This window comes from Cyrtonyx montezumae, unplaced genomic scaffold (assembly GCF_038088225.1).
Source record: "Cyrtonyx montezumae isolate F1298 unplaced genomic scaffold, pur_monq_1.0 scaffold_8, whole genome shotgun sequence".
NCBI classification, from domain to species: domain Eukaryota; kingdom Metazoa; phylum Chordata; class Aves; order Galliformes; family Odontophoridae; genus Cyrtonyx; species Cyrtonyx montezumae.
This window is the reverse complement of record NW_027072089.1, coordinates 41,055,254-41,080,159: the sequence shown is the minus strand read 5'-3', so window position 1 is coordinate 41,080,159 and position 24,906 is coordinate 41,055,254. Positions and strand designations below refer to the sequence as shown.

The window sequence follows — 24,906 nt, the reverse complement described above, 5'->3', positions numbered from 1 at the left end:
TTTTTCCCAAGCTCAAGTGTGCCAGCAACTCAGCGCCACGAATGTAACAGCTCTCTGTTCACGGACATTACCAGCATTCAAATGAGAATTTCAGTGCTCTGAGCAGCACTGCTCAGTGAGGCAGCAAGGAGAAGTGGCATGCAGGGACCCTCACCACTCTGCTCCTCCCACTAGGCCCCATAGCACTAGCTGACCCACTGGCTGTTAGGACTGGTAACATAAGCATGAATTCCAGCCCTGCCTCATCAACTGCCTGAATACTGAGAGCAGACTGAGGTGAGCTTGCTGCCCTCAGTGATGAGGTGGAACAGGGCATGCTTTCAGATGAAGCTTAGAGCCTGACAGATCCTTAGCAGGAGCATCAGGAAGAAAGAGTTAACAGTACTGGGCAACTTCATGCTGCAGGGGATGAAAGCCCACATCCCTCAACCCAAAGTTTTGACTAGAGGAACTTGCTGCTGTCAATTGAGAGCTTGTGATTAAAGATTGAAGAGTATATGCCATGTGTCAACAGCAAAAACCATAAAAAAATAACACCATGGGAGATTATACAGCAAGTGCCTGCTGTGGGTCCCTAACCAGTAAGTGGATGAGGCCTTCTGCTAGAAGCAGCTTCACAGACCATGATCTGGTGGTTATGGTATTTGACCACCTCCATAAACTGCTAGAGGGCAGAAAATAGCAATAAGGAAGGTTCCTGAAGAGCATCAGTGACAGCTTCCTGACAGAACAGATGGCAGTGAGATGCTTTGCTTAATTTCATTCTCACAAACAACACAATGCTCACCGAGTACGTGAAAATCAAAGCCACCCTTGGCTGCAGTGATAAGATAGCACAGTTCAGGATCCTAAGAGGGTGAAAAACAAGATCAGAGCCCTGCTCTTCAGGAGAGCACACTTCAGCCACTTCAAGGATCTACCTGGTAGAGCCTGATGGGATAAGGCAAGACAACTGGCCAGCATGTGATACAAAACTGCATAAGAAATGAATTCATTTTGTGGAAGTTCCTTTTATTTCGCAAAAGAATTTATTAATCACTGTTGTACAAAATATGTAAAACAATGTTATTGCTTGCACAACTATAGTTTGAATGTGATCTATTTGAATAGAACAAATTTTCACAATTTTTAAGGTGATTTAAGACAGTAACAGTCAATGGATTATGCATTTTAAAATATTTCATTTGTATTTTTTATACAAATATTATTTGTTAACTAGTATTTGTATACTTTAAAGCAATATACTAAGTGTCCAGTCACATGTTTTAAAATATACATCGAAAATGTTTTACAGGTCACATTTTAAAGCATCTCAATTACCTTTCTACTCTTTATTTTACAGAAATAGCCCATTCACTTAGGTCATTTCAAATGAATTAACTAATTACATTTGTTGAAATGTAAAAGAAAAAAATAAAAATACATCTTTAATGTGAATTAGAGTAGAAAGTATTATTTTGCTTTCAATAAGTTATTACTTATTACTCCATAGATAAAGTTAACAACCATAGAAGTCAATTAAAGCTCAAATAAATTTGGTCCACTCCTTTCAAGTAATACTACGTTTATTTTATGAGAAAAGAAATTATTTCTAGGGGTTTCTCTATGCCACCACATAAGTAATTTTCAAAAAGAGTCTATTTTGTATTTATCCTAGGTCATCCTGTATTATAGGATGCTTACGTAACTTAAAAAATAATAATAATAATAATAAAAGGGGGGGGGAGAGAAGGGTATTAACATTACCTTAAGAAGTATATAGTGAATAAATGAAGATACAAGACAGAAAATGAGAACATCACTAGAAGATAGATTTCCACTTTGAATCAATCAACACAGCTCCACTGACATCAGCAGTGCCATCCTGACTTACACCAGCCACAGACCTGCCTAAGCATGAATAAAGAATAGCAAAACTCATTTATATTACTGATAAGGAACAGTTGTGTTTGCATGAGTAATGTTAACTTCTTTGTAAAATTGAGTAAAGTTCTGAACATCATGATTCTGATCTAAAATTCTCCTGTTGGTGACTGTCACTCTCACCACTCACTGGCAGTGGTTGTAGCTCATCTCCAATCTGAAATAACACTAAAGTACAGTTAATATTATTAACAATAGCTAGTTCTTAGCAGAAATTGCCTGAAGCTCACTAACTGCATGAGGCAGGTTTTAAAAGTACTATTTTAATACTTAATAACTTACATTATGGGTTTTCACTGACCACAATCTGTGGAACAAGCTGCAGTCACTAGAAATCAGCAGGAGCTGTGCACGGAAACACAGCAGCATGACTCTTTGTTGGTACAAAATAATTCTTCCTCTCTGCAGTAAACTACAGTAAATTTACATAAAGTATCTAAAGCTTATTTTTATGGAGCAAATGCTAAATGCAGAATTACAAAATCAGAAACAAGTAACTGCACAAAATTTGTCTTACTTATAGACAGGAAGACATTCTTTCAAGGCACAAGAGAATTCCCAGAGTGCAGAGGACATATTACTTAACCAGGAGTGCAGACATTCAAAATACACAAAACCTAGGAAGCAGAGGTTGAATTCCAGAAATAGCTTATGACAACATTCATACTGTCATTTGCTATATGTATTACAGAGTTTTGTATATACACTAAATATACAGTGTACATACAAAACATATAGTCTATATATATGCTTAATCTCTTAAGACAACAAATGGGATTCGGATCATTTCTGCCAAAGAACTGTAAGAATGCACACCTCTCCAACCTCTGCACTTTGAACGGACCTTTTAATCCCATTACATCTGAAACAGAGTCACCTTTGAAACGTCCTATTAATGTAGAACATGTTCAGTCCATTTGGGCTGCATCTTCTGCCAGTTCTACTTACAGAAAGTCAGTCTCATGATATCCACAACTAGAGCATTAAAGAAGGTAGTGGTAACTATGCTGGACAAACTCTTGGCAGCGTTCATTTCTGTAATGATATTACGTCAAAACTCACAAGAAATTGAAGTACAACCTTCTATCAAGTAAACACAAAAATTGCCTTGCATACATTTAAAGAGCAATAGTTACCCCTTTTTTCCAGTATTTTTTTTAATTTCTTATTTCCTTAAAAGAAAAATATATACGCGCATACAATGCTGATATCCTATGTGTTGATGCCATCAATCCCTTGGGATAGCAAGTTTGATGGGTAGTAACCCATTAGGAGAAAAATATATTTTTGAATATTATTTTACATATATACAATATATATATTTAACTTTCAATCAAAATATAAAATTTTCTAATGTAGTCACCAGTATTTTTTTTTATTTTAACATGAGAAAGTGTTTTCTATCTCACATATGTTTTGTTCATATGTTAGAAATTAACAAGGTATTTGATATCCACCAGTAATATTTTTGTTTTTATTTCCACAGATCTAGAAGAAAATAAAGAAACAGACAGAAAAGCTTTCCTCCTCCAAAGCCAAACACAATAAAATTTTGAGGCTGAAACAATCACTAAGAGCACTAAGTTTTGCATTTTAAGCAATCACAAAGAATAGCAAGTATAAACTAAATAGAAAATAGCATTACTCCGTGAATGTAGTCTGAAGAAAAAAGAGGTTCTGAATCCCTTACTTTTGATGTCTAGTAGGTGTAAAAAAAATACGCCATACATTTTAAGTATTACTTACACTCTTACCACTACATTAACTGATAAACCTCCTCCCAGAAAACAAGTGGTGGAAGAATCTGTAGCATTCAATTCCAAAATACCTAATATCACAAAACTAGGACAGCCACTTATTTACAGTTTTTTCAGCACCAAAGAAGACATGTTTATCTTTTTATACACGTTTCTGCTAATGTCCTAAACTTGGGTTCCAGCTGATCTAAGAAGTCAAGTGCCTCTTCTTCATGCTGATCACTGCAGCAGCCTACAGAGCCAGCCAAGGATCCTTTTCCTTCATAGTTATATGAAAGGAGATAATCTTCGGAATGTTTCTGTTCTTCATCCTGTCTGCATAGGTGCACCTTCTGCATAGGAAGAGAACACACATTATTTTCTTAAATTGTTATCCTAAATATATTGCAGAAAAATAATTTTTCTTTTGATTTACCTTTCATTGATTAATTTTTAATCAGAGTGTGTCCTCTAATGGATTCCTACATACAAAAAATGCACATGATTGGTCTATATCATTAAGATTATAAAATATAAATATTTAATAAAGAAATCATTTCTATTAATTAAGTACGTAAAAATAAAAGAGGAAGAATCTGCTTAAATGACCAGTCAGACAACTAAAATCCACTTAAACCTGAGTGACTGATACATGTAAGTAGTTAGACAAGTAGTGAGAGTGAGCTTTTGATACCCAAAGAGTGGAGTAACTACATTTTTAACATCTGACATACATCCCTACACCACTGCTAAGATTAATATCATTATTTAAGTTAGTACAAAGCAAGCAGTTAGAATAAAAGCAAACAAATTAACAAAAATAAACTCATTAAAGCTTAAGTAATTATTATCAATGAAGGTAAATATTATAATTGAAAAATAGCATACTGCTTATAGTTTAAGCCAAGAAAAGAAAGTCATTTATGCTTATATCTCAAAATATCTTAAAGGATGATTTTTTGAAAGGACAATATTACAGAGCAGGAGACAGACATGCAAAAGAAAACAAACAAACTAAAAAACCAAAGATCTTCCTAGCCCAAGTGCCTTTCTTAACAATACTATATACACTGATCATAACCTACACTCCAGGAAACCAGTGTTGGAATACTTACTTCACCTAAACGAGGATGTGTGAAATTATGCCACTCTGAGTAGGAGTATCTACATGTGTCCACCATAGCCTGTCCTCCTCCTCCTCCTTCCTTGACTGATCCCAGTGTCTGATGTCCACCTCCTCTGACTGATTCCAAGGTATGCCCTCTTCCTTTTACCATTTCAAATGTTTGTTGATCTCCTGTTTTTATTCCACATCCTACTTGATCAGTAGTTTGCAGAGGAATTATATTGTGATCCTAATAAAAAAAATGTTAACAGTGAAGAAACCTTTGTTTTCATTATCATTTTTATTGTATTTTTTAAATTCGAAAGGCAAAACAGCAATCAGACACTTTCCATGCTAAACACTGAAGTGCTCAGTTTTGCACAGTGGCATTTTGAACAATAAGCCATCATTAGCACTTGAGTCTACGAAGATCAAAAAGCAGTCTTAGGAGAAAGGTATTAGGATGGGAGTAAAACCTGTAGTTAGATATGATACCAGATCCCACAACTGAATCTTCATTCTGATGAAAGGTGCACTATAACACATATGTTAGTTTCTTACAATATTACATAAAATGTTTGGTTTGCAAAGTCAAACACCTGCAATCCACTAACCTAGATATACAGCCATATGAAGAAGTTTCATTCTGTTTTATTCATAAAGTCTACATATCACATGAAAAAAAAGGAGAAACTAGTATGTAATCCCAAATTAAAGACTATATTATATTTTGTAAGCAATAACAAAACTGACATTTGTCATCATTAGTGGAGATTTTCTTGGTTTTCACAGTAAGTAAGCTCAATGGTTTTTAAAGAAATTTTTTTGTTGGTGGGGGACAGAGGAGAAGGAAAATGATTACTCACAATGATTATATGCTAATTTTAAAATTATTTTTCCAAGGAACAGCTACAGTGTTTTGCACACACTTAAGATCGGTAAAAGAGTAAAATTCCACCTGATCTCATTTTTGAAAGCGACAGATTATAAAATTCAACTGGAACTTCCAACCCAACAGTTAAAATTTACAAGAATTATTAGTGGCCAAGAAGAAGCTTCAGCAGTTTACACCCATTATTTAACTTAAATATATACAGTGCTAATAACTGTGCCTGAAGTAAGAATTTACAAATTCTTGTAAAATATCAAAGCATATAAATGATTCCTGTGTTCGTTACTTATTTCCATTACTAAATTGCTTATTCGTTGATGGGTCTCTCCTCAAACCAAAATACTATGGCATGATTACATGTTTCTACATTGAAGTAAAGAGACAACTTACCATCACTTCTTCCCCTGGAGCTTCTGTATTTGAAATGATTAAGTTGTGATTGGCACAATCATCAGTCACTTGCCTGTGCATTACCCCAGCACCACAACAGCCACAAATTGTTATCAGGATTACTATGAAGAAATAAGTGAGAAAGATGCTATGAACATTTACCTCAAAACAGTGTCTACTTTGTTTGAAAACATATTAGTTGTGTTAGCCTAAATGCTTAAGTATCATTTATCTTCCAAAAGAATCATTATGTTTGAAAATGCCCATCCTCAGAAGTACACAATACATACTGCTTTCAAGTACTATGTGGACTTTTCACTATACTGCTGAACTGTAAAATGCACTCTGATTTCTGCAGAACAAATGCTAGCTTTACGAAAATAGAAACTGCAACATTTCACATTAAAACAAACAAAAAAAAAATAGTAGAAAAATCATGTATTCCCCCTATAAGAAAACTGTACAGCACGCACTTTTTGTGTATGGATAAGCAGATGTCAAATTATGTCATGAGAAGTACATGGGCTGAAGGCCCTGGAATCAGAAAGTTCTGCTTCACAAAAAGGATGACCAGAATCCTGAAAGATTTCAAGTATGTTATAGAGTGATCTCACTTAATACCTTGAATTCCTCTTTCCTTTCCTATAGAAATACTACATGTAAGACTCAGCCAGAAATAATTTTTATAAAAGAATCACTAGCAACTAAACCCCCTCCAAAACAAAGAATTAAATATTTCATTCAGATGACCACTCTCTCCAATTTTTAGCTTAAAAACAAGGAAGTCTATGAAGAATAAATCAGTTATGCCTAACAGTTCACAGAGCAATCCTCTCTGAACATATAAGCTTTTATGGAAACTGCCCAGGAGCCACTTTGAAGCTCATTTAGCTGATGCAGCCATGAGCCAGCTCTGCATCAATGACTGTGATGGGTCACTTCCCAGTGCTGGTAGACACAAAGAAAACAAATGTGAAATCACTGACCACAGGCTACAATGGGTAAAACCTAACCACAATAAAACAAGTATATCTTCGTGGGACGCAGTCAAGGGGCAGTGACAAAAAGCTAGTCAATGTTTCACAAGGTTCCCCTATACTCTTCATCCTCACATCTGACGATTCTCCCTCCTGGATGCATCATGAACTCAGGAGCTTGACTCATTTATGTGTAACATGAAACTGTATGATCTCTAACAAGTGGGCAGGTCCAAGAACAGCTAGCTGAAATTGAAAAGGTGCAAGGCAAGATGTTCACTAATGGTAAAAAAACAATTTGAGCCTTGAGCTATTTGGTACTGTAGCATATCCCCATGTCATAAAGAATGAGATATAAGATTTTGATGTATTTCATCTAAACAAAAAATAAAAATTAAAAGACTTGGCCCTGCTATTACATATCATTGTCACCATCTTCCTGGTTAACAGCAACACTGACTTGCTCAGAATCCATGTCTGAGCAACTTAAGTAACACAAAACATACTCAAAGATTTAGTCTGCTGTGGAAAAATCCAACTTGTCCTTCAACATTATGTGGGTTCTTGTAAAACTTCTTGTTAAATGCAGTGTCTCAGACTCTAAGGTTTCATCCAGGATGCATTAAAGGTCACAAAAAAAGTCATGAAATTGATTTCAGCATTTCTACAAACAGAAATGTGCATTCCAAAGCCAGCTGAACCATGAACAAACTGCAATACTCACTCATCTGACATCAGGATCTGACAAATGCTACAAATCTCATTGTCTTTTGGTTAAAATGCAGAATAGAGTTGGTTTTTTTTACCTTGCTAACATCAACACACAGAACATCTTAGAAAAGGCTTTCTTAAAAGAATGAGCAAAAATTCACACACACAAACTACAAGACAAGATGAGAGCTAGAAGCCTTTGACACTGATACAAACAGAGCACGTGCAGCAAACTACTACTGATTAGGGTTACACAAGAATCACATAATATTGCCTGAATCGAGTATGAGCAGGCAAAAATACAGTGTTCTGCACTTCGTAAAATAAAAAGTGTACTTACACAGCAATAGCAGTGATCCTAAGATCATTGCAAGGATGGCCCATACTCCAAGAGTAACACTCCCGGCACTACGAGCAGCTCCACAATCACTTGGAGTAACACAATCACAGTAGTTAACTGTTATTTCACTGATTCCTTGCCTTCCTGAACTATCAGACACGCTGACAGGAATAGTGTATGTTCCAAATGGAATATCACCCCTTGGTGACAGATATACAGATTTTTCTGTGAAAAAATAAACAAGATACAGTGTTAACAGTATCTGAAACTCCACAGCCACAACTGCGCTATAAAAAAAATCTTTCACTCTTATGTCACTATCAAATCCATATTAGTGAGTTTAAAGCTAGTTTTGATGTACTGACACTGAACTACATACAGAATGTGGTAATTTGATTTTCATTTATACTTTCCATACCTTTTGAATATTAGAATCGAAAAGCAAAACTTACATAACCTCCTGAAAATATTTAACTATGAAGTCAACCCAGTTCGTTACGGGAAATAACACTGTTTAGGTTTGCTAGCAAAGACTATCAGCAGAACTGTCATTTATTAAAAGGACTTCCAGTAGTGTAAGTGGAAAAAAATAATCTGAACCTCAGATTATACCCCATCCATTTGTTGGTTTTGTTGCTATAAGCACTGACAATAACCACATTCACTGGGAAGTGAAATCCATTTAGTCTGCTGCTCTGCTTAGCAAAATAAGTGCCTAGTGATCACTGCTGAAGGACAAAACAAAACTTAGGAGGAAGTCCCAACATACCATTGTGCCTTGTTATCTTCCACATGGAACCCAAGCTACGGTCAGTCATGCGATAGACTAAAGGCATGCTGTAAGAAGTTTCATCACCATCCCCTGCAGAGAGGCAGATTGGTTTTCTGTCTCTGCACATTATGTAGTCAGTTGTAGTGATTCGTGGATAATTCCTGTTGCAAGGCTGGATGACAACTTGAAGTGTTCCAGTGCCTGTTTTTCCATCTATGAGATAAAAATAATTATTTTACCGTTTAATTCTAACGTTCATTCAATTCTTTATTTCTAGTCCTAATTTTCACAATGAAGTAACAAGCAAGCTGAGAAGTACAGTGGAAAACAGCTACAGATTTGGTCAAAACAGAGAGGGACTTCACACAGATTTCTTTTGGCCACTTCTTGTTTTTGCTTGGCTGATCACACAACAGATTGCTTTGCTGAAAACTGCTAAATAGAATTTAAAAAACCCCATCAAGTTGCAAGTTTGGAAAGGAACTTGTATTTTCTGGTGACAGAGAAAAAATTGCTATAATCACTATCAAATGATCAATCCTTGAGTGGGTAAAAGAAAGAGGAAGTACAGAACAGGCAGAAGAAAGTCTGCAACTGCAAGTTTATCCTCTCTCTTGTGTGAGAAAGACACGATGATTTTTCACAGTAAGCCCTGCACTGGAAAAATATTTAAAAAATTTTGAGTTAGCAGCTTCTCTAAAATGAGGTGCATCTTCTGATGTAGTTCAGGATCCCATACAGAAATTCCTTGACTTGTTTTGAAAATTATTTCTTTTCAGCTGTGTAATCTGGTCATAGTTAACTGCACCAATGTGTACTGGTACAAACAGAAAGAATAATGCAAAATAAAGATGTCCCAAAGCTCCATGTTTTGTGTGTGGACAGTTTGTTTTGTTATTCACATGCAACTTACGAAAGTACATACACTGCTCTAACAGGAGACCGAGTAAAAGAAACAGGGTAAAGGAGGCTATGACAAACTGAGCAACAAAAGCAGAAAGGGAAGGCTTCCAGTATTTTTTTTTTCCTGGAAGGAGAATATACATTATACTTCCCTACAACCCATTTCTTCCTCCCCTGGAAACACTACCACTTTCAGATACAGTATACTTCCTTTCAGCCACAAGTGCACTTTATCACAAAAGCATAATGTATGAACTGAATCATCTTCCATCCTAATCTGATTTTTTTCTAATCTAAGAATAGTCAATGCTTATTTAAGTGTTAAAGGAAAATTATATCAAATTTACTTTTTAAAAGTGTCTCTGGAAATACCTAATTGCAGATCTTGTATCATCCTCATTTTATATACAACAGAATCTCTAAGCAATTTCAATTGGTATAGTTTAAATGTAATTTTAATATCCAAGCCTTGGAGAGTTATGATACCTAGCTGTAAAGCAACTTCTCAAGGTATGCTTTTTATTCCCACTGATGCTTTACCACAGAAAGGCTAAAAATAAATCCTGCCATTGGACATACAAAGGCAATAAACGTTACCTAAGCATTTGATAGGGTCATCCCAAAGAAGAAAGACAACAAACTAAGCTAATATCTGGTCTGAATCAATGTAGCCATAGCTATGTTAAATTTGCACATGAAATTCTTTTAAAAAGTACAAATGATGATGAGATTTAGTACTCACTTCTGTCTATTGCGAGGACTGTGATATTGCATTGACCTCGTTTCACTTCTCCTAGATCTCGGTCCAAGACTTTAACGGTTCTGACTTCACCTGATTTTTCATCAATGTTGACCCAGTTACACTGTCCAGGTGGTATTTTGTAGCTGTTAAGAATAACTGTCAAGTTTAGCTAAAGAACTCAAAAACACGTGTGTATGTATACATATATACACATGCATACACAAATGCATCTATTTACATACACACACACACACACACACACACTGCCTGCATCACCACTCCCCTTTTCCCATACCCCACCTTGCTTTACTCCAAACAAACTAGTAGACAGTACTGTTTCATACCAGATGCCTTCGCTATTTCCAGTTTCTGGATCTTCTGCTAGGTATTTTCCAATATTTGTCCCAATATCATCACATTCACTAGCATCCATGCGGAAGAAACAGGGTTTAAACACTGGCCCCTCATCTACATCTTGGACGTTGACTGTAACAGTGCAGGTGCTCTGTACAACTTGTTGTGAATGTGGTGCCAGCATGTAGGGTGCCTCATTGTTGACTGCAATCACGAGGATCCTTTGCTTGGCATTTTCATAATCCAGTCCCTGAAACACAGACATATACACATATACATACACACACACACTTTTTCCCCTCCCACTTCTAACAAATGTAAAATTTGGCATTGTTTTCCAATCACTATTACTAAATAAGTAAAGCTGTACCACTTTTTTTTTTTTGTTTTTTTTTGTTTTTTGTTTTGTTTTGTTTTTTTTTGTTTTTTACAAAAGTCAGGTATCACTCTGGAACATCCAGCTTGAGACACAGTAAAGGGACAAGACATATACAATAACCATAAAACAAGTCACGTTCTAAGTTTATCAAAGAAAACAACATGCAAAACTTTCCTTAATAAGGTAATCAATCAGCATCAGCATACGTATATAGATGAGTATTTTGCTAGTGAATTACCAACAGAACTAAAAGAACTAGATGTTTGGAAGGACTTTTCCTTCCTGTACCTAACCAGCTGTATTTCCTTTCCAGCACAACTCAATCATAATTCATGCCAGCACCTAAACTTATTTTTCCCAGAAAGACTTCTGGGAATACACTGCAAATATGTCCTAATTTATAGGGCTGATGAATAAGTACCTACAAGTGTAATTCCTCAGGTATGTTCTTCGAGGACATCTTATGCCATTAATAAAGTTTATATTCTGAAGTTATAATACACTCTCGTATACTACAGAGTTACACTACATATAAGACAATATGGGTATAGCTTTATGAAAAGCTCTATCAGCAACAGAAAAAAAACAATGAAAAAAATAACAGTTTCTGTACTATTAACACTTACACCTTCAAATGTCAATATTAACCTTCTTTCCTCATTAGAAGTCATCTATTATTGCACAGTTTTTACAGATGTCATACAGACAGTAAAGGAAAACAATTCTGTGATTCTGTTAAGATCAAAAAGGCAGCACAGGCAGAACAAACCTTCTATCACACATCTGCACCCCAGAAAAGCAAACCTATACTCAACTAATCTGAAAAACAAAGACTGGAGAATTTTTGGTGAAGGTACTAAGTTTAATCAGCTCCCAGAAAGAAGACAGCTGGAGGAGGTGCTCCTCACTCCCTTGTTCATACAGTCTCACTTTTGTTAAAAACCCATCCATGAAGCATTCCTCAGTTACATCCCTACATCTCAACAGCTGAAACTGTGGGACCAGGCAAAGTCACAAAGCTCTGCTGGATGGTGAAACACAGAGCAATACTTGAATTCTGCACACACAAGAAGTATTCTGAGTTCTACATTATCAATTTTAAACACAACAGGTGAAGACAAAAATGCTGCTCTATCAGTCCCATTTTTACTTACCTTAACAACACACAGTATTCCCTCATTTGTGTTTCTATCTGTCGTAATTTCAAAGGTGTGGTCATCATTTCCTCTTATAATTTCATACACAGCTGTGGATCCGGGTGCCCCAAACTCATCAAGATCAACAGCAGAAACTCTCAGAATTTCTACATTCACTTTGTTTTCCTCCACTTGTGTTTCATACTTGGAGTTATCAAAAGAAAAACAGTAAAATTTAAATCATAGAACATCACTCCACAATCCAGGAGTGAAGACTGCCATATTTAAAACTTTAGACAACAAAACTACACTTAAACTCAAAGGGCCAATTTACCAAGCTGGTGCAATGACTTATTTCATTTTAATGTATTAATGTACTTTCCCCAGACCTCCTTCACACATCGATCGAAACAGGAACCCTTTCCTGCCAGCATAGCTCCCTCTTACTCCCAGCTATCAATGATGTAAAGCCTGGAATTCTCCTTCCAGGAAAGGTAAATGAACACAGTTCCCTTGAGTGACATCAGCTGCAGGTGCTCATCTACGTACAATGTAATTAAGTACAGCATTAAAAAAAATGCCATAGGTCAAATTAAATATATATATATATATATGTGTATGTATATATATATATTTAAAGAAATCACAAGAATTAGAAGAAAAGCAAAACACATCTCTACTTGGATAACAATAAACAAAAGGGTTTTATTTATTTATATATATTTTTTGAAGAGCTGTATAATTCTGCACAAGCTCAAGCAGCAAGATGAGTGGTTCTGAATTAATATTACTGATGATGTTCTACAGTAGCAGGTAGAAAAGATTATGTATGTGTTTCTTCATGGATAGTGATCTGCTTTTCTTCAGTACTGTATTTTATCCATTTACATATCAACATCTCCTACAGCATTTCAGCTATATATATGCTTATTAAGATATACTAAATCCTACAGAGCCATTAAATGTCAGCTTCGTTTCCTCACAAAAACTTTTGAAAGCTAGTAATCAAAATGTTTATGTTCAAACATGAGTGAAGAAGGGAAGATAACGAAATGAAAATCCCTGCCTCAACTTCATTGACATTAACACATCAGCAGTCAGAGGGATCATGGAAATGCTTAAGAGTCAAGCTATCCCTCCACCCATTAAATAAATAAATAAATATCACAGAACCATAGTAAGGTTAAACGGTTAAATTACAAGATTTCTACACATTGCACACTGCAGAAGTTAGTCATGTTTGCTTTCTCCCAGTGTTCATGTAAGACCACTGACTCACAACAACTAATACAGCAACAGGTCTAATTACTTAACAACATAACAATCAATATGGCATTCACAAAGGTCAGTGTTGGCATTAACTGTCTTGAGACACTAAGAATCACACTTGAGGGAGCAAACACGGGGAAACGAGAAATGTGATAAAAATAATTTCTTCACCCTTTACAGGCATTTAATTTATGAAGACTTACTTGTATCTGTTTAAAAGTTGGTGCATTGTCATTTGTATCCTCAATCTTAATGACAGCTGTTCCTGTTGTGCACAAACCGAAAGGCTGACCTGCCATATCTCTCACTTCGATTAATAAAGTGTATGTGGATACCAGCTGAAAAGAATAAAAGCAGACAGACGTTTATTTAAAACAAAAAATAGTTACACACACACAAAAAAATGTTTTAATCCTCTTCTGCAACTCAGCTCCAAAGTGAACTGCTGTATTTTGTAGGGGACAGTGTTGAGTTTGAAGCAATTTCCCTACTAAAACCTCACTACCTTCTCTATTTAAAGACATCTGATAACAATAAATGGCTTGTGCGTTTATCTTGGGAAACATTGCGTTACTGTTTATATTTTACAAATTGGAGATATTTCTTGAATGCAGGATGATTGACTATATGCAGTAAAGTTAGTTCATCTTCTCTGTAAAGCAGCATGGAGCACCTCACATGGAGCTTGACTCGGAGAAAAAAAGTGGCCATGGGATTCATGAACAGAAGAAGAGTAAAAGCCCACAGTCAACTCTCTGCTGTGGAATAGGAAAGTAGCAGGACATTTCCTGCCAAGTTTAGCTAGAATCTTTGGCAGACAAAAAAAAAAAAGGCAACACAAATGCTTTATCTGTCGATTCTCATGCCAGGGATTGCATTAGGAAGTGAGACGTGCATTAAGTCTAGTGCTGTATACACTTCAGGAAATATCACCTCTCTATCCAGCTGCGGCGATAACACAGTGATGACACCTGTGTCACCATGCAAAGAAAATGCTGGGGTTATGGGGGGAGTCTGTGACACAATGCGGTATCTCAAAGTAGTATGCAGAGTATATGGCTCATCTCTGTCCTCCGCAGTCACTGTTCCAACAACTACACCTGTGAACACAATATAGAAATTTTAAGTTCAAAAAAAATCTACAAATATCCAAAAATCATTTGAAGAGGTTTTTCTATTTTAGATTGATAAAAATAACGACTGTCTATTAGGTTTAAACACAAGTGGTGCTGAAAATAGAGTAAACAGTATGGAAAATATGACAACAGTGTAAAATTATCTATTTTAATCCTCTATTTCTTCCTCCTTCCCAAACAATGTTGCAAGTACTGACAAAAGAGTAATCGAAAGAAATATTAACAGTCCACATTTCAGCTACTTCTATCTGAACATCCCAAACACAGCTGAAGATGAGGTTCAGCGATTTCTGACACAGTCCAAATTGCTGTTCTGTCCCTTGAGCCAAGTTGCTTCCCAAGTCTATGTGCTTCTGGACTTCACTGTTAACTCATAACTCACCCAGTTGAAAAGTGGAATAGCTCAGAGAATTAAATGCCACTGATGCTTTGATGGTGAATGTGAAGACGCTGCCTTCTTTTATGCAAAGGAAGTCAGACTCTCCTCACTCTACAAACCTAGTCTAGGAAATGGCAGGGAATTGCAAATCATCGTTTTTCCATTTCTTTTTTCTCTGTGGCCAAGTTTTCTCCCTGCTTTTCTTTTTTATAACATCTGAATTCAGAAAAAGGCAAATCCTTGCCCTTCTATGCATACAGCTTGAAACAAGTCCTTCATGTGTTTTCAAGAAACATTTAGATTTTGTACTAAGAGACACGATTTAGTAGGGAAACATTTGTGCCAGGTGGACAGTTGGACTAGGTCATATTGCAGGTCTTTTCCAACCTTGTTAATTCTATGATTCTATGAACTTTTTCTGCCCAGACAGAAAGCATCTTACTTTCAAGTCAAAACCTTGGACACACATTATCATCTTAATCAAAATTATTTCACACCTTAGAATAACACCAACTTAGTTATTTAGGAAACTAATCTTTTAAAAATTGCTGCTCTGTTCTTGCAATCAAAGCATTTAATGGAAGCAGCTCATTCTGGATAAATGTAAAAAACGTCTTCTGAATGTATTATACTGTTTTAAGTATACTGAATCACCTCAGTTTTAAAAAAATTCTTTGACATGGTATTTTTCTCTTTTTCTTTTCTTTAATATTTTGGAATTTCTGATTGTTAAAAAAAATCTTGAGCTGCTCTTTGAAAATTCAATCTTTGCAGTCAAGAAATACTACTTTGGAAATCTCACTGTACTGGACTACATAGCACATTAGTACATAATTGAGATGGGTAGTGTTGAACAGTTTGAAACTATTCTTACCAGGCTTGGAGTTTTCAGGGACACAAAACTCAAAAAGATCCTGTGTAAAGTATGGAGCATTATCATTGTCATCCTCTATTCTGATTGTATGCACAAGGGGTACCTCCGGTGAATAACCATCTGGAGTGCTTGCAAAGCAAATGATCTGTAAGACAAATTCAGTAATTCACTTCATACTTAAGCACCATGAAGTATTATTACACTTTCAGCTCACTGGAGGAGTCAACAAAATGAAATGTAGTGCTCCAACTGTGCCCTTCTCAAGACCAGCCACATGGAAGGGAAAGTGATAGCAACACAAAAACTTGAACTGTTTCCCAATCTTTCTCCTTTTCATTGCCTCGCTAGCAATATTTGAGTCACTTTCCCAACCCCAACTTTGTCAAGCATCTCTTCCAAGTCTTCTGAACACAATTTTTCAAGTATCATTGAAACAGCTTCAGCACTACTAAAAATTCAGGCATAACTGTTGCTACTTAAAACACAATCAAGAAAAGCAGCAAAACTATCTGTTACAACATAGTCTACACACAAGGCAAAAATAAGCAGTGCAAATAACCCAGCTACTCAGAAGCTGTTATTTCTACTAGCTGCTTTCTTACACTTCTCAGCCAGCAGAGAGAGCACTCTACCCTCTTAATAAAACAGCCAGCACAAAAATAGAGCCATCTGGAATTTGTCACAATATGTTTTCTATGCAGACCTTTTCAACTCTCCCTGAAAAACTCTGGGATGACTTCGAACTCTTCCTAGAAGCAATGCAAATCCAACAGCTCACTGCAACTATGCTGTAATTAAGAGTCTAGGCAGTGAAAGGCAAAACTACTCTCAAGTTCTGAATAACCAGCTATTTCTGTATTTGTCATCTGTTTCATCACTCCAACACTAGACATCCTACTCTGCACAGATAGCTGATTACAGATCCTGTTTGTTCCATGTCTCCCCTGTAACCCAGCTTTCAAACACACACAACAGAAATAAAAGATGTAAGTATATTTACATTATTGAGTCCAGTACCTGAAAACTCGGATATTGCTCACGGTCTACTGCACGAGTAGCAAAGATATTTCCAGTTTCTCTTTCTATGTAAAACAAGCCCTTTGGATCTTGGTCAATTCCTGGTCCACTTGCAGAATAATAAATGGTGTAGTTCTGAGCAGTGTCTGACTGGACCTACAAAGAACACATTTTTAAGACCAGGGTAAAACATCAGCAGCACTCTTCTTCCCCTTCTCACGATCACATTTGCAGAAGCAGGATGTTTTCAATAATGAAAATAAAATCTGATTTATTTCTACTCATTCACAGCTTAAGCTTCTCAGAATAGGGAAACAGGTTGACTTGCAACCACCTTCCTTTACAAGGTTCACTCATGGGGATTGGTAGTTGATGCAAACTCAAACATTTAGCATCATTGAACTACAGAAACGAGAACATACATGAAAAAAATATAACTTTGAAATCTGTTTCAAGAATGCTGCATTCATGCGCAGATGGCTTCTCATTGTTGTCTCTGTTCAAAAGATTTTGGTTTCAGTGCATTCATTTAGAATATGGCTTGTAATTAGTGAAAAAAAAGCAAAGAAAAAGGAAAAACAACCTATAGCATAGTCCAAGTACATGCCAATTCAAATAGCCTCTCCACATAATACTACAAGCAGTGAGGAGGTAACATCAGCAGTTATCTATTTATAAACAACCCCCTCCCCAAATACTTCTCTTATCTACTGAAAACCAGAAGTTAGGCAGATAAAATTAATAGAATGATTACTCTGTTATTACAGACTCTGTTATTACACTCATTTCTACGTATCTGCTACCAGTCATTCTGTAATCTAGAGGCTAGATGCTTCCATGATAACTACAGTTCTTGTATTTCTCTTTCATGTCTATTTTTTTCATACTGTCAGATCTTTTCCTAATAACACAGCCTATATTCAGTCTTAAATTCTACTCCAAAAAGAATATAGACAAGTGGACAAAATGTTATCTTCCCAGTGTCTACAAAATCTTTAAAGCAATGTTTTGGGACTGTTGTGGAGTTTTTCTTGCTTGTTTAAATTACACAGATCACAGATTAATTGATTTCCAGGCAGAAGAGCTCTGCTGTAATAGTATGCCCCTCTGCTTTTTACAACTGTAGCAAGTTTTCAGTTGCACCTATGATCACAAGTTATTTCAGCTATAGGGTCTCAAGAAACATAAACAGTACAGAACAAGACAAAGGAGAAGAAATGGTATAAACGGACAATACTTGACTGCTCGCTTCTGTTCTTCATATATCATAATCATCAAATAAAAGGAATTTGTGCTGTAAAATCAGGATCTGTATAAAACGTACCTGCTGAATTTGTAGTGGGAAAGGTCCAAGTGAATTCTCTATCATAACAGAAGGAATTGGGCCCCATCGTCTTTTGGTCCGCTTGAGAACTGTATCTCTAGCATGCCTAGTCTTCTGTGTGTGGGTCAAAATGACAGTTAAGAATATATCCATATATCTGTATATTTCTGCTTAACTTTCATAATCCTTTTCCCACACATCCAACCCCATTCTTCTGCACTGACTACTCATTTTTCCAAGATTTCTAATTCTGATTATATGCGTGACTGTAATCCAAGAGGTTTTTCTTTCACTGTAATACTTTCTACAAACAAGATCTGCCTGAATGCCTCAAACATGGCTTTTAAGATTCTTAACATTCCTTTTTAAGCCCCTTGTTAGCATCCTCTATTTCAAGCAGGATGTCTGCTGATTTATGACACTACAATCAACAACTGCCACAAATATACACTAAATTGCTGAGTGTGATGCCTGATTGTTTGAGTTCTGAAAATTCAGCTACAGCTACCCAGTATGAAACTAATACTCCATAAAACCTCACCCAAAGAAGGAAGGTACCTTGCAACTAGACGCCCACCTTTTTTTCATCTGTAACCAAGTCAATAAGTATTTTCTTTTCTATGTGTTCTTTAAGATCTTTAAGTAATACAGTAAAAGTCCTTTTCTCATCAGACAAAGAAACAGCAGCTGTTGTATACACAGAACCATCTTCCAGAACTTTGAAACTCCCATCACTGGAACTGATGTGTTCTGCAGACTGAAGGCACTCATTTAAATTAACTGCAAGAAAAAAATAAAAGATTCAGACAATAACTCAGTGAAACAATAACATACAACTCGAAGTGAAAAATCATTCCCTAATTAAAACTTACTGACACACAGTCTTTAAAAATCAGGTCACTTGGCATTCAAGCAATACAAATACAGATTCTAGAACACATCCATACTTGAATTGATGCTTTGAATGAGTTCACACAAACTTCCACTACTGTGTTTATGAAAGTATTTCCTAAAGGACATGGGTGATTCATACCTATCTTTCAAAAAGATACTGCTACACTAGTGGAATTCTTGAAGCAACAAGAGACGAACTAATACATTTAAATGCAAGGAGCACTGCAGACACATTCATTAGTAGATCACTGGGTATTACATCTGTCTTGTGCTCCATGCCCCACATAATCAGTGAAGATGATTAACTAATGCAAATTCCCACTGGAGATATTCTTGGAAGTTTTGCCCTCAGGAGGAAAGTACTGACTGGGTCTATCTGCTTTAGAAGCCTTCGGAGGACAAAGGCCTTTAAATTATGAGGCAGACTGATGAGAGAGATACACACTAACTCTAGAACAAATGATGGATGAACAATTTATTAATATTTACAAGACAGAATCCCATGCAGTTGACAGGAAGTGTCAGGTAATGTCAGCATGCTTTTCAGGTACTTTTAATGCTTTGCTGTATATTTATGGCTTAAATAAGTTTAATACACTTCAGTAAAATTGTTTCACTGAGCAGGAATTCTACACTACAGTTGGAGATAAGAAAAAAAAAAAAAGGCAAAAATCAGGATAAACATAATTAACCCCAAAAACATCAAAGCACTAAGACTGATTTGGCACACTGAAAAAGATGTAAGCCACACACCTAAGCTCTAGATAAAGCATGTTTGCAACATATGTGGAGGTGTTAGTGTTATGTTTTAGAAGCAAATATTTTTTTTCTCTTAGCAAGTGCCAAAATAAAATAGTTCGGGTTTGGTGGGGTTTTTTTGTTTGTTTGTTTTTAACAAAAAAGTCTTAAGATAGAAAAGACTACATACTAGCCTGCTTCAGTACTTCTTCAATGGTATCAGGGTGGATTGAGTTTTTCTACAGCTATAAAATTCAAAGTCTAGACTAGATTCTAAATTTCACCCTACATACATGATATTTTAAATAAAATAAATTTCATTTCCTTTTCAAAAATGTAAGAACAGATGGAAAGCATGATTTTAAATATGGCTCGTTTTCCTCCTCCATACTAAGGCCTTCATTTAACTGCTTTGTTAAACACCTCGTTTCCTTTCTATAGGATTGCAACAGCACTCCACTCCCTTGTCAATCTATGCAAAGAAACTTTAGTTCTGAATAGAATTATCATCTCCACGTTTAAGGTCCATCACACTGCTGGATATTGCTGCACTTCACTTCCAAAAATACTGGAATGGAAATGTCTGCAACGACAACGTGAAACAGCAGTACGCGCAGTATGTCGTTGCCTTGTGGGATCTTTTTCCCTTTACAGTCTCTCATATATATTATGTAACTCAGAAATATATAAAACCTTGTTTCAGTGAAGAAAATCCTGACTTATTTTATTGTCATGCTATAATCCTACGATTACTCTCTCAATAAATGTTTCAGGAATGCCATTCAAGCTACTCACTCCTCGTTAAAAGTTTACACAACAATAAAGTTCAAGGTCAATGTCACGGATTTTTTTTTATAACACTGTACAGATGTGAAGTTTTCTTTAAAATCAATTTTAATTTATTTAAACAGAACCACCAAGAACACAAAAAACATTTAAACTGCTGTTATAAACCTTTCACTGTGCAATCTAACAGTAACATCAATGCACTTTCACTTCTAAAACTAGATTTTCCAAGCAGTGGCATTGCAATGAATTACAAGCGTACTGCTTTTGCCCCTACTGTAGAAATTGGATTGGGGTTACAGGTCTGGAGCATGCAGCTCTGTTGTCTTGGGACTGACACAGGGCTCCTCTGAAGCTTCAAACTCAGTCTCAGGCAGCAATGAACAGAGCAGCTGCTATATTTAAAAGCTGCCCTTAAAAGCTGCCTTTTGAATACTGAATAAAAAGGAGAGTGGTGCATTCTTTGGTCTCCCCATTCCATGAATACTGTCCTACCTAATCCAAAACCAGGAGCACTGCCCCAATGGAGCGCCTCTGCAGCTTGTCTCCTCACATGCCCTGAGCACCCAGTAGAGTTGAGTGTCACAGCACTATTTCAGACTGGTCACACACAGAAGCGGCTTCTGGGCTCTTGGGTTGTGTGGGTTTTGCTTTCTTTTCTCCCTTCCCATTATCCAAATGATTACTGTCTTCTTCAAATGACTCTGTGGGTTATGGATGCACTCTGGAATATTAGGCCGCTGATTTGAATACTAAGCCCCAGAACTCTGAATTCTGAGAGCATGAAATGTCATTTCAGTTTTAAAACGCACACTGAAAGCTGACAGGAGCTATTTATGCACAAGTCAAATGGATGCCCAGAGTCGGTGTTCAAACCTGTAACAAATACAGGGCGTATCCTTCACAAAAAGGCTGATCCAGCTGTTCAACTGGCTGTGCAGTCATCCATTCATTCCATTAAACAACAACAAAAAAAACCCCTCTCGTTTAGTGTTAGCAGCACCTCTAGAAAAGAGGCAACATCTCACTGTTACAATGGGCATCCACAGTTTCTCACCTCTGCCAATCAACGTGCCAGCCTCTAGTGCAGAGGGAACATAAAAAGTGACCTTCTTGCAAGCATCACAGCACAAGCTCAATACCTAAAAAGGAAATTAAGAAGGAAAAAAAAATTACATGAAATTTTGATACTCAAGTTGTCTTTCTTTTGTTTGTTGTTGCTTTGTTTTTTGAAAGACAAGCAGTGGAAACGTCCAGAAAGCAACCTGCAGTCACCAGGTAGTACAGAATGCAGAGCTCTGGACTGGGAACAGGACCCCACCACCTGTGAGGTTTTTCCAAAATCACGGCACTGACATCAGCAGAAAAGCTTCCCTTAGACTAAGGGATGTAGCCTACACAATTACTTTCCTGTAAATATGAAATTCAGCTCTGCAGTACACTTTCCCCAGCAGCACTCTTAAGACAACTTAGGGCCAAAGCCTCTGAGCATTAAGGGTGAGCCAGTCCTAACTCGATGGAGTCATGGTGAGGCTGAACATTAAAGGGAGAAGTGTCCTATTAAGTCCATATGACAACACATCTCGTTTTGCATCTTCAAAGCACATTCTCAACTGGTTAAATCTCGCTTTGGCAATTAGATATGACATAAAACATCGTAGATGACAGCAGACCACTCCCATATAACCTGTTACAAAACAAGGTCCTCCTCAAAATTCAAATGTCATGTTGTTAACTGAGGAACAGATAACCAGAACTCCTTACCAGGACCATATAGAGGTACAAAGATGTTCCTCAGCACAGAGCAATTTAGCCCTGACTTCAGATTATATAAATACGATCTAGTTTTTATCCACGTTTAAAATTGAAATCCAAAAATAATCACACAGCCAGTTAAACAGAGAAACAGAAAAATGTACATAAATGTATTCAGCCTTTTAAGTACATTCATTCTTCCAGGATGAAAGTGTGGCAAAAAGGAGAGTCTAGCAAAAAGATCTTTAGGATTAAAGGTACGGAGAAGAAAACAACTAATGGTAATTCTGAAATTGACTTGTTTCTTATTAACATTTAAATAAAAATACTTTAAAATCTTTAAGGCATTAGCAAACCTTAGAAAAACTAAGATTAGCTGAAAAATTAAGTTGAAATGGAGAGTGCAAGCATTGCATTAAAGGAATTTAAATGCTGTGTATACATCATAAAAGCTGTTCATACTGTTTCATATACACACACACGTATATACATACAGAGACATAAAAATATGCATATATAAAACACTCTGATGTCTTAGCCAGCACTTTCCTTATTAAGAGAGATTTGATAAAATCCTCTGACCTAACAGATATCACACTAATCTTTACATTACTAAAGTCACATAACCTTATTACACTGTTCTAAAATGTTTTCAGAATCAGTGACACCTAATATTAAAATTGTAATGCTGGGACAGTCTGACACCCATCCAAAGAGCTATCAAAGGGTTAACAAGCTTAAATGGAAATACAGAGCAGAAAACGGCTTCCATATTCTTTCACTTCATTCAAAGAACACACATCAGCAACTTTTGGGGTTTGGGTGTGTGCAGGCTTTCTCTCTCCTGTTTGACAAGCGAATTTTGTTTTCTTTTTAATTATCTGGATGAGTAAACTCACCCGCATATCTATGAGATTTATTAGGAATATCTTAGCAAACGCATGAATGCACAGCACGTCTAGGAAAGCACTGTTCCCATTAAAACATCCATATCCAATAGCACAATATAATAAATTCGGCTATAGAGTTCGCCGAATAAATTCCGGTGCTACAGAGTATCTTTTTTTCCAGGCGGGAGCAGCGAAAAAAGGAATTAAAAAAAAAAAAAAAAAAAAAAAAGAAGAAGAAGAAGAAGAAAGGGAAAAAAAAAGAAAGAAAAAGAAAAACGAACGCTTCGATTCTCCCCCGGCTAAGGCCTTGCCACAGCTATGCGCTAATATAAATACAATTAATCCACGGCACAGGAAAGCCCAGCGGACCGCTCCGAGAGGCTCAGCGCACCCTATGGCAGCCGGACGACCGCCCGGAGAAGCGGCGATCACACGGAGCGCCGTTTTCCCCCTCCTGACGGCAAGCGGCACCGCGACCGCGCACCGACCCGCGCCCGCCCCCAACACCCTTCGCTCCGGAGCAGCGAGGGGCAGCGCCGGGCAACCCGCACTCACCAGGAGGCCGAGGACGACGCGGGGGGCTGCGCGGGCCATGCTGCGCGGCGGGGCAGCGGCGAGACGAGTGTGCGTCCCCGTCAGCGGGCCGTCTCCCTCTGTCCCCTCCCGTCTGCCCGAGGAGCCGGCCTGTGGGGAGGGTGGGACCGCGGGCGGCAGAGGCGACTTTAATTAGTTTTTTTTTTTTTTTCCTCCCCTCCTTCCCTTTTCGGTAATGCCCGGCCCGGGCACGGCGTTGGGACACCCCGCCCGGCTCCGCCCGCCTACCTGTGCAGCGCCGTCCCGCCCCTCCGCTCCTCGCCCCTCCCGCCGTGTCCCAGCGGCGCCGGCAGCGCGCCCAGCCGCGCCCGGGGAGAGGCCGGGAGGAGGCGGGAGGAGCCCCTCGCCGAGCGCCGGTTCCGCGCACGCGGCTGCCGGCGGCAGAATCGCTCCCTTTTTCACCCTTCTTTCAACCTCTCTGTTCTTTGTTTTGTTGTGTTTTTTTTTGTTTGTTTGTTTGTCTCTTTGTTCCTTTTAGATGCCCCGTGCTCTCAGCTGCTGAGCGCGTCTCTCAGCGTGTTTCTTCAGGTGAATAAAAGACATTTCGTTGCACGCGCAGGAGGAAGCGCTGGCTTTTAAAGCCTCACCACCCTTAGCAGCGAGTTCTGTTAGCTTTCTTAAAGCGCTTCAAAAGGAGATCAAGTAGATCCATAGATATATTTTAGTATTTTTCTTTCATTCAGATGCTCAGTGGAGCAGCCGAAGTTCCATGAAACCCCTATACAACGTTTGCACTTTACAGCTGCTTGTGCTTTCAAGCTGAATGAGGAGGAGCAAAGGCCTGGTTTTGTCTGGAAGCATAAGAGGCCACCAGTGTAGTAGGTGGCAAGAAGATAGGGATATTGAGTCAGGCAGGAGCCCACTTGCACATCAGAACAGGCATAAGAAAT

General features: G+C 37.5%; 1 protein-coding gene across 2 annotated transcripts; it reads right to left on the bottom strand.

Moving 5' to 3' along the window:
- Window positions 1-3,269: 3,269 nt before the first annotated feature.
- LOC136059326 (desmocollin-2-like) lies at window positions 3,270-24,327 on the bottom strand. Of its 2 annotated transcripts, XM_065753445.1 has the most exons (17): window positions 23,978-24,327; window positions 21,835-21,919; window positions 18,937-19,139; window positions 18,360-18,473; window positions 17,036-17,191; window positions 16,019-16,163; window positions 14,563-14,729; window positions 13,833-13,967; window positions 12,379-12,564; window positions 10,836-11,095; window positions 10,492-10,634; window positions 8,844-9,059; window positions 8,075-8,299; window positions 6,047-6,168; window positions 4,775-5,014; window positions 4,096-4,141; window positions 3,873-4,012 (listed from the first exon to the last, which is right to left on the bottom strand). In XM_065753445.1, the coding sequence occupies exons 1-16, from the start codon at window positions 24,014-24,016 to the stop codon at window positions 4,106-4,108; spliced, it is 2,472 nt and encodes an 823-aa protein (XP_065609517.1). In that variant the 5' UTR covers window positions 24,017-24,327; the 3' UTR covers window positions 3,873-4,012; window positions 4,096-4,105. The 2 variants fall into 2 exon arrangements, with proteins under 2 accessions (XP_065609515.1, XP_065609517.1); XM_065753443.1 differs by lacking the exon at window positions 4,096-4,141 and having other exon boundaries at window positions 3,270-4,012; window positions 23,978-24,276.
- Between the last annotated feature and the right edge of the window lie 579 nt (window positions 24,328-24,906).